General features: G+C 29.7%; 1 protein-coding gene and 1 long non-coding RNA gene across 4 annotated transcripts in view; both read left to right on the forward strand.

The window, feature by feature from the left end:
- The window catches only part of LOC134708088 (protein unc-80-like), a 66,000-nt gene extending 64,343 nt beyond the window's left edge, over window positions 1-1,657 (forward strand). For all 3 annotated transcript variants that reach the window (XM_063568386.1, XM_063568387.1, XM_063568388.1), the window contains one exon: window positions 104-1,657. In XM_063568386.1, coding sequence (XP_063424456.1) covers window positions 104-433 — 330 coding nt within the window. In that variant the 3' untranslated portion in view covers window positions 434-1,657. The remainder of the gene's footprint in view (window positions 1-103) is intronic.
- Window positions 1,658-9,484: 7,827 nt separating this feature from the next.
- LOC134705437 (uncharacterized) lies at window positions 9,485-11,238 on the forward strand. Its single transcript, XR_010105564.1, has 3 exons — window positions 9,485-9,663; window positions 10,086-10,226; window positions 11,213-11,238. It is a non-coding gene; the product is annotated as an uncharacterized LOC134705437 (long non-coding RNA).
- The last annotated feature ends 403 nt before the right edge of the window (window positions 11,239-11,641 follow it).

Raw genomic sequence — 11,641 nt, forward strand, 5'->3', positions numbered from 1 at the left:
TTTAAAATAAAAGTATTCAATGTATTTACTTAAATTATAGAATAGAACTTAAATTATCAATAATTTATATTGTTCTTAATGCCTTTAATAATTTGTTTTTCAGACCAACAGACAAAGATATATACAAAGATCTAAGTCACATGATGACCCACATGTTGACTCAGCTCCTGGAACAGTCAAAGGTCGTATTGCCAGACAAGGGGCTAGAATCGTCAGATCAAGGTCGCCATCCAACAGCCCAGTACGTTCACCTGTGAGGTCCCCTGTACAAAATGCTGCTATCTCACAAGCATATATATCACACTACGACTCTACAGACTCATTAAATACTAATGAGTTTTCTTCTCTGCTGAAAGAAACTGAAAGCACTGACTCGTCACCCACTGTTAGAGGTTGTTATACAAAGAGAGGATCTAGAGACACTGTTGTATAGAGGTTGTTATACAAAGAGGGGATCTAGAGACACTGTTGTGTGAATACAAATCAAAATTAATTTAAATGGAACAGCCCTATAAATTATCTTTAAAAAAAATGTTATATTAAAATATACTATTACAAAATGAATTTGTGAAACAAGAATTATTTTTTGGTTATATTTTTTTTAATAAGTTTATTTAGGGTGCAAAACAATACCCTGTGAAAACAATGGAATATGTTGTGTCTTATTTTTTTGTTTAGATTCTGATGCCTTTGAAAAAAAAAATGATTGTCAGAACAATTAATGATATGAATATTTATATTTAATTTATTCTGAAGGCAATATTTAAAAAGATTATGAACAGTTTTTGTATGTATTAAGTTCTAAGAGATCAAGTGACCTGAGGCCATTTAGAAATGACTGTGTGATTCAAGGATGACACCCTACTGGGGCCACATTAAATAAAGTCAAAAATGTTTATGAGTATACTGCTGATATATATGATGTGATACCCATATTAGATTTTTTTTAAATTTTTTTTTATAATTTACTAAAATTGTATTTCCAATCCGCATTCAAAACAGAATAATGGGATGCTAAAATATAGATATAAGAGAATACTGGTGAAAGGAATATAAAGGATGGAGAAAAATGTCTAAGAAATATAGAATACAGACATGGCAGAACACCTCCTAGACCTCTGTATAAGTACTGTAAACATGGAAATATGCACTGATTATTTCCTTTATTTTCATTAAATACACTAAAATGTCCCTTGTTCTAAAAGTTAACATAGATAAAAAAAAAATATACTTATATTAAGGATTTATTAATGTGTTATTGTTTGATATTCAAGTTACTAGTAATTTTATCCTTGCGAAAAATATATTGCATTGAAATTACAAAAATAATAACCAGCTGTTATAAATTTATTTTTATGTTTACATGTTTACAATACTTAGTAATTAGAAATAGTAACAAGCGACTGGTGCTTATTTAAGTTACACAAATCTTAGTAAATGCCTATATAGGTACTTTCCTTTAAAATTTTACTGAAAGTTATTACAACAATGCATAGACTTACTTACATGCTTGCTGATATCATGTATATATTTTTAACTGACATATTTAAAGTACAATCATAATTTATATTTTATTTTCATTTATTTATTGGTTGTTTATATTGTTACTTTTGTAGCTTTTAGGCTGTTATAGTTCAATAAAAGAGTGTGTATTTTATGAATTGTTTTCATCATGATTATCATATGAGTTGGATCAAACTTTGTTGTAACTACACAAGCGATAACATAAATGGTACCAATTTTTAATATATCAGATGTGCATTTGACAATTATAAATTGTTTCCTCAGTGATGCTGGAGGCCAAAATATTTGTAAATCCAAAACCTATTAGATACACACATTTTAAAAAGAGCTGACGATACCAAAATGTATACTGGTAGTCAAATTCGGACAAGGAGCCAGAACTTTGCATAGTTCCTTCAATTATAGACCCAACAATAAAAAGTGCATAAAGATATTTTGTCTCCACAATTTTGTCATTTTCAGGTTAAGCATTCTTAAGCTTTATCAATGTGCTTTATGCATGCTTTTCTAAGTTTTTACTAGTAATTGGCCTGTTGACTATTAGCAGACCAACTACCATCAAATTTACAGTTAGTCATCCAAGTCAAACTTTATTTTAGAAATTTTAAAATTGCTTGAAAATATGAGTTCTTCACACCTTTTGTATACGCCTCTGACGCATTAGATAATTAATTGTGTTGTTTTTCACTTTTGTATACATAACCTATTCGAATGCAATTAGTTTGTATCAAGGGTTTTGATTGGATGACAGTTAGCGTAAAATTCTCTATCTCCTTGTCTGTAACTAAGGTAGCCGACATTTTGAATTACTGAATGTATTGACATGTAATTTCTACAATAATAAACCATAAAACTCACATGTTGAACCTAAAAATCCTCTTTTTATCAAATTTTATTACATTATGAAGCAGCACAGAAGCCAGAAAATGCCCGTGTTTATGTTTGACGTCGGAAGCATACCTATGACGTCATCTAGTGTTGGGACCAAAGAAGATAACATATTTTCATGGAATTTTCTTTAATGAAGATTTTACACTGAAATAATGATTGAAATTTAATTATGAACTTGTTTTGCATTAGAATAGAGATAATAGAGATAACTGTATTGTATTTGAAGCTTTTCAGACGTCCATTGGTAAATTAAATTTCCAACAGTAAAACTACTGATGAATGTCCTTTTAGCTTCAAATACAATACAGTTATCTCTTAAATACCCTAATAACAAAACAAAGATCAAAATTACAGCTTGTTAATGTTGGTCGAGGTTTTGGGAAGTTGTTGCTTTAGGACATAGCAATTCACCTGAAAATATGTGTTTTTTTTTTTAACTTTTTTGTAATGCTCATTCTATAGTATGGGCATAAGATATAAATAAGTCAACAGAATAACAAAGAACAACTAAAATTAATTAACAACAGTACACACCATAACAAAATTTTGAACTGTGCATCACACCAATGTATCAAAGCTACAAAAAGTAATATCGCAGGCAAATTTCTTAAAAATGAACTCAAAATTAGGATTAAGTTTGTAATGGTGTTATTTGATGTATTTTCTAACAATTACAAGAATACTAATATAGTATTGTGTTAGTTATGGTGTAATTAATTATATTTATAACTAGAAGACCTTTAAACTTGACAAATTCAAAAGCTTGACATACAAAGGTACCAGGATTATAATTTAGTACGCCAAAACAACATATGATACTGTCACGGTGGATTAAAGCAGCTTGGCTTTAACGGCAGGTAAATATTTCCTTATTATTGACAAAATTTGGCAACCAACCCAAACAAGTATAATTAGTTAGTGTATCAAGAAATTAATTTGTGTAACGTATATCATTATTATAAAATATGAAAAAATAAAGAATCCAAACAAAATTTGTGAAATCGAACAAAGACCCCTTCAAAAAAGGTTTTGTAGTTGAAAGTAAATATGATCTAGAACAATGCAATCTTGTGTTTGAATGAATGAACGAATAAATATTTCATTTGCGAAAGCATTCTATGGCAGTACATAAACAAGTATATACAATGTGACGAAACAAGAGAGCAGCGAACAATACATAATATAATAAAGGTACACTTATTTCATAATAAATGATCTAATTTTCCAAGCATATGTGCTATAAAATAAGGTTTAATTGTCTATTTAAGGCGAATAACAGTTGTTTCCATTCTCTTGATGTGTTTGAGGCTTTCATTTTGCCATTTGAAAGAGACTTTCCGATTTGAGTTTTTCTTGGAACAATATTTTTGTTATGCAAAATAGACTTTTAAATGTGACCTATACTAGTACAAAGTAATAACCAGATTCTCAAAATATGTTTTCAAGCTGGTGACAGCTGATGCCATATAGTTTTTCTGCAAGAGTAGTTAACGGGTAATAGACGAGGTTATTGGCCTGACTACGAGTGCAGAACAAGATTCTCAAAATATGTTTTCAATATAGAACAAAGGTAACAAAAGAAAGGACTGGTAACAGCTGTTGTCATATATTTTTTCTGCAAGAGTAGTTAACGGGTAATAAACGAGGTTATTGGCCTGACTACGAGTGCAGAACAAGATTCTCAGAATATGTTTTCAATATAGAACAAAGGTAACAAAAGAAAGGGCTGATGACAGCTGTTGCCTTATAGATTTTCAGCAAGGGTAGTCCTCTTGACTTCCAGTGCAGAGAAGTATACAGCTGGTTGTGACCAAACCATTTGATTTGTTACTTCTTGTACATATCTTGTGCAATATTTTTGTAAGGTTAGAACTAAGTTTACTTTGCATTTAAAGTCATATGAAACGAGTGACTTTTTTTACGGAAACATATAGTAGAATCGTCAATTTAAATTTGACCCATACATTTCACCAACATCACAATGAAAAAACCTATATTGATAAGTTTGACATAAACTTATCGAGTCATCTTCTGGTTTGCTGATAATCTGTACATCTTTTTTTGGATCGATTTGATTTTTTTTGTTAAATAGTACATGAATTAAAATTAAAAATTGCATATCTATTTATCTCACTGCAAGCGCCTCTGAAACTTGCATACAACCTGACCAATGTGACCCAATAATTTGAAATAGCTTCCATAATGCCAGCTCGTTTATCGATAAACCAATATTGTAAGGCAATTCTTGATAATGTTTTGCCAATTATTAGAACGAAGAATTAGTCTTTTTTAAATCTTCCTGTTACTGGAAGGATTTAACTATGCTTCAACTCTCTACCTTCTGTTTTTTTGTAGAAGTATTATTTCATTACGATATATTTCTGATAATTTATTAGGGCAAACTTTCGAGAAAAAACTAACTGTTACTGTTAATTTAATTGTCCTTTAAATTAACGAGGGAGTCAGTATTGGGGTCAAGAGTGCAGTCATTTGTTTATAATGTCGATCCTAATAAAAATGTCAAATCTCAAAAATACAATGAAAATTCAAAACGGTAAGTCCCTAATCAGATGGTTAAATCAAAAGTTCAAAAACATCAAACGAAAAAAAAACTGTCATATTCCTGACTTGGTAATTGGTACAGGACATTTTAAGAAAAACATGGTGGGTTGAATCTGGTTTTATGGCTACCTTAACCTCTGGCTTATATGGCAATGTAAAAACTTTAGCTAAAATTACAACATTATGTGACAGGAGTACATTACAAATAAATGCAAGAACACTCATGACAGAGAAATACATTTTAAAAAATATAATAGTACATTTGGACATGTTAACCACAGAATGACAAAGGACAGCTAAAATTAATTAACAACAGTATACAGCATAACATAATAATGAACTGTGCGTCACACGAATGTATCAAGGCTACAAAAAGTAATGTCACAGGCAAATTTCAAAAAATTTAACTCAAAGTTAGGATTAAATTTGTAATGTTGTTATTTGATGTATTTTCTAACAATTACAAGTATACTAATATAGTATTGTGTTAGTTATGGTGTTACAGTAGTTAATTGTATTTATAACTAGAAGACCATTAAACTTGACAAATTCAAACGCTTGACTTTATGAACCATGTTGAAAACAACGTATGATACTGACAATAGATTTAAAAAACCTGTTTGTACAGCTTGTGTTTTATGGCATGTAAATATTTCCCTAATATAAATCACAAAAATACTGAACTCCAATGAAAATTCAAAACGGAAAGTCCCTAATCAGATGGTTAAATCAAAAGTTCAAAAACATCAAACGATAAACAACTGTCAAATTCCTGACTTGGTACAGGCATTTTCTTATGTTTACAATGATGGATATTATCGAGCAACTGTAATGCTTGTAACATTCTGAAATTATGCATCCATCCATATTGATAAATGATGGTTAGTGTACTGCACCCTTTTTGAATCAACGAAGAAGATTTTTGGATATACATTCACATAGAATTGAAATATCGAAGATTAATAATGGCATTTGTAAACTTTTACTGCATCTATGTACTGACTAAACTCTAGTGAAATAATAATCTAATATAATCCTTTAATATTTTCTGGTAACAGCACGAGTTACTTGTGCATACTTTATTTTATATATCAAGTAAATTTGTATAGTCTGGTCAGTTTAGTGCAGTTAGCGTTTGAAAAATAAAGATAACAATGACTTCGAAAATGAAGACAGAACTTTTTATTATAGTTTTCCATGCTACATAAACAAATTATTAATGAAAACATAATATAAGATATTTTACTGTACTTCAGGCCAAAATGTCGGATTTTGATTGCTTAATATGTGGGAGATAATTTACTCTATGTCATAGCTATGCACGTGACATTTGTTTTTCAAGTTTCCATTTCGGGCAGACCAATCAAAACTCAGCAATTTAAAGGACAATGCATTGAATTGACAAACACAATGCGGCCTTAGAGCTTTTTTATTGTCTGTTAACATAAAAGTAAATACATCTTGAAACATTATTGTTGTATTTATCATTACTGAAAGGGTGCAAACATTATGTAAATGACATCATGGTTAATAACATGTACTTTCAATCTACAATTTAAAAGACAATAGTTACAGTCCGTTCAGAATGATAAATTTGATAAATAACGGCAACAATAATATACCTTTGTTTAACAGATATAATTCAATTAAGCAAAAAGTAATCTGGGTTACAACCTAAAACCTAGGAAAACTAACACAGAGCTGAGGGGAGATGGAGCAGATTGTTACTCCTTGTTTTTTTCGGGATAACAATCTGCTCTACCACCCTCTCGGCTATCATATCATAAACAATGCTTATAATTTATAATTCAGTATATGGAGATATTTTCTATTTCTAAAAATTTTGGTGAAAAGGTTTATTTTATAACTACTTGTAACATGCTATATACCGGGTTTGTAATAACATGAGCAACACAAAGGTTGTGTGATACTTAGTCTTCCTTTTTATATTGTGTCTTGTCTACCTTTATTTGTCTGTTTGTCTTCTTCATTTTTAGCTAAGGCGTTGTTAGTTTATTTTCGATCTATGACGTTGACTCTCCCTCTGGTATCTTGCTTCCCTCTTGTGCAATTGTTAGTATCACACATTTATGATAACCTTTTTACAAAAATAAACTGAAATGTGTAATCACAACATATTTCTTATTATCCCTACATGCAAATTGTAGTAGCTATACTTAAATCAATTTTAAACAAATGGGCATGTTTTGTATTACTCATATGAATGAGCTTTACCAGTTTTTATTGTATTTTTAAATGTCCTGTTAAACGACGAACACTTAATAAAGGATAATCGTATCTAAACTGTGCATGCTTTAATACCTGCACTGTTTTCAAACACGATTAGGCCAATGTTTAGCTTTTCTTTGGTTCACACCCTTTTCTAGGCAAGTTTGATGGTCTTGGAAAAAGAAAAAATCACTAAAATTATTCAGTAATCTTCTATAAAAAGTACAATTTTTATTGGGATAATGAAATTTAGTCTTATAAAATAAAAAAATAAATTTTAGTAACCAGTTGCAGTTTAGTCAAAATAAAAACTTTCAATACTGATGTGAATTTTAAGTAAATTGATACAATCAACCATCAAGAATATGGTTTTATCAAAACAATGTTAGCCTGCGTGGAATATTAGATATACAGATGTATTATTTGTATATCTTTCTTGTTGACTAATAGGTTTGGAAATTCATCTTAACAACAAATAAAACAAATAATAATACATATATGGCATTTATATTCTAAGCAATTTCACAATTCTTTTTAAATTAACTTTTAACATATTATTGTGGTTGTAGTATATGTTGATCCTATTTTAAAACAGTTCCTGCAAATTCTTGCATGTAATATGCGACACATCTGTCTGAAAAATCGAATTGGCTTTCATACTTAAAGCAGCTTCAGCTTGCTAGAATGCACCATACTTTTCAAGATGAAAGCAACAATGATACTTGCAGTCGTAGTGATAGCCGCAATGTGTGGATCAGGTAATTTCTATGTTTTACACGAATTCTATGTTTTGCGTCATTTTTTGAAGTCGGCATTTACATGTAGATATTTAAAAAAACATTGGCAATTTATTGCTTGTATTCCAAAATGAAAAAAATAAGATAAACATCAAAAGAGATAGTTTGCTTGTCATGATACTCCATCCTAAACTGTTTTGTCATGCTGCAATATTTAATTTGAAATATTTTATATTTGTGATAAAGGATGTCTCGTTACAAAGTCTAATACGTATATTTAGAATTTAAAATCAATTATTTCAAAAATTTCCAAATTCTTTTTTTATTTTTTATATTGTTGCCTTTGAGTATATTTTTCAATGTTACTTTTATCTTCTAGGACAAGCTGGTGGGTATTCTGTAACCAACAGTTGTTACAGCAAAGGAGGTTACTGCACCCATTATACTTGTGATTATAAAGGATATATTTGCGATAGCACGACTAAATACTCCGATTGTCCTAATATCAAATGTTGCCTTCCAGGTAAGTGTCAATACTGTATAATTACATTGCATGTATGCTTCATTGGAATCCATTATTTTGGTTGGCTGACTACAATTGATAGGCATTTTAATATCATTTTGTATTTCCATCTAAAACACATGTATGTAAACTATATATATATGATTTAACATTCTTTCCTTGACAATTTTTAAAAGAATGCATAGGAAAAAAACGAAACTCTTGTTACAATTCTTGAAAATATATTGTTTAAATGACAACACTACGTGATTGATAAGATTACTGTACAGACAAACTCAAGAGCACTCAGCACAGAGAACCGCATACATAATAGTAGATTTCAACATGTAAACCACATCAAAATCAGAAAAGATATTATCAAACATTTTTGTATTGTCATGAAATATGTAGTTGTTACTTAAAATCAATCAAGATATATAAGATAAATGTTAACTTTTTCCGACTGACATCAATCTTAATAAAATGATTAAAAATAAACAAACCAACGAAAATCAAAAACAACGAAGCATACTGCCACCATAAGTTCTAAAAGAAAATCTTATATTAGACACAAGTCTGTTAGATATCAATTTTGATAACTTGACATTTATATGGTACTTATTTTGTTTTGCTTTCAATGCAAAACTATAGAATATGAGAAAACAACCATATTTCATTATGTATGATCCAATGACTTCCCTTAATAGATCTTTTTTTTTCTAAAAAATGATAATACAGAATGTAAATTTTTTTTCAAGATCAGGTCGGTCGATCGGGGAAAAAATTGCGAAATTACCATATTTATCGATCAAAACCAGAAGAAGAAAAATCAAAAAGGAAGATTTGACAAAAAATAAACATATATTTTTCTAACTCATCAATGTGTCATACATTAAATGGTTTTTAGATGGCGGTTTATTTGAAATATTACTTACAAAAAGGATATACAATGTATGGAAGACAATATAAATTGTATGTGCTGTTGAAATTGAATTCAGTTTTATCAATTTTCTAAATTTAGACTTTCTTTTATAGATCCACATTTCGTCAAGCCAAAACCAATTGCAAGAAGTTACAACCCCACCAAAGTGTACAATACTAACCCAGTATACAACAACAAAGGATATTGTAGCAATTATGACAGTTGCCGTGCTGGGTACTACTATTATAGCAAAAGCGCCTATAATTGCAATTCTTATAAAGGATGTTGTATCCCACGTAAGTATTTATATAATTATCAAATCACAACTTTGCCGTGGAGAACCATTGCATAAAAAAATTATGTTTATCATATGTTTGTAAATCTATTTAAATTATTATCCAATAAACTAGCTACATCAATCAAAATCATTACAACAACGATATGCGGATACCAGAGTGCGATTTCAAAATTGTATCGGACGAGCTGTTTATCATTAACCAATGAAAGGAGTTGATTTTAATTACTGTTTTGTTGATGAAGATTATCTAGCAAAAAATATCTCAAGAATTTGATGTGAAATATCGTTATTGAAAAGTTAAATCAGGAAAAAATAGATGCATCGTCTATGCTGTTATGAAAATCGGTATTGTCTTATATTTTGGGTTAAATGTGCATACTCTTACATAGTAATTTCTATATATCAATTTTCATCTTATAGGTAACCCACACGGTCAAGGATTTTGCGCTGAGTATGGCAGTTGTCCTGCAGATTATTATTTCTGTAACAACAAAGGCTACTATTACTATGACACCTCACGCTACGTAGATTGTCATGGTTACAAAGGATGTTGTCTTCCTAGTAAGTGTTACTATATTTCTAGATAAAACGATTACAATCGTCACGAACACAACTGAAAAATCTGCATCAACAGATCGAAGTCAACAATTTAACTTTCAAATAATTCTAAAAGCTGTTACATTAAACTATATGTACTTTAAATAATAGAGTGGAGCACGTCTAAACTACGGTAAATTCAATACACAAACTAGTAGTTATTGTAATAGAAAATATATGAAGACGATAAACATTAAAAAGGCATGTGTTTCATTTAATAATGGGACATAACTTCGCCGTGCAATAATATTGTTTTGAAATCCATTTTTAATATTATTTAATGTTTTACAGAATCAAAGGGAAACTTCAACGCCATTACATAATACTGAAAATAATTGAAACATTATATCTTGGAGGTGCAAAATGCATTTGAATGAATTACGTAAAGAAATATGTCGGTCTAGAATTTTATATATTCTTTTATGATAACAATGTCTTAATCCAAACAGTATGATATAGGTAAAAGAGATAAGTAATGTTTTGAAAGGTTTTAATCCAAAATACGTTCATCATTCAGTAGACTAATAAACTTCTTTAGAAGCTTGTACCGAAAAAGAGTGTTTCAATCTATCACACTTATTGTTTAATACAATCTGCTATAACACTGCTACAAAAAACCACCAACTTACGAAGTGTTGAACATAGTAGTATATGGAAGTATACTTAATGAAAATGATAAAAATAAGGAAATTAAAAAACACAGCTTTAAGCTACAATACAAAACAAGGCTAAAGGTTGTCTGTGTGCCTTTAAAAGTAATATCTGGTGAATGGATTTTACGAAGTACAGACTTTGAATAAGAACGGAATTCAAAGTAGCATTTTGTGTTCAATATTGTTATTTCTATCTTTTTATTAGTTTAACTCTCGAACATATATCATGCTTTAGATTATAAAATGTTCACAACTGCTTGTGACGACCCTACGTAAAACTTTGTTTTTATTTTTCAGATAAAGGGTATTGAATTTAATTCTTCGTGAGATCAGTTGAATTGAAAACAACATGTGATAATTATATACAATAAAAGTTTAGAAACAATTTATTTGTATCACGTTACACTATTTATTGTATCATGAGCAAACAAAGGCCACCAGTAAAACAAATGTACCGGTTTTGTATTTTATTTGTATTCCTGACGAGAAAGGATCAGAAATGTTCGTCCAATATAGACATTCAAGCCCATAATCTGCAAAAGAAAATGCCTGTACCAAGTCAAGACTATGACAGTTGTTAAGATTGTGATTTTGGCATATGGCTACCTACTTTTAGTTTTGAATATTCCTCGGCGTTCAGTATTTTTGTAATTTAAATTTGGTTTTTGATAATATGTTTGACTCTTTTTATACCACTTATTCAAAGTCAGTTGCTGGTAAATTGCT

This window comes from Mytilus trossulus, chromosome 2, assembly GCF_036588685.1.
Source record: "Mytilus trossulus isolate FHL-02 chromosome 2, PNRI_Mtr1.1.1.hap1, whole genome shotgun sequence".
NCBI classification, from domain to species: Eukaryota; Metazoa; Mollusca; class Bivalvia; order Mytilida; family Mytilidae; genus Mytilus; species Mytilus trossulus.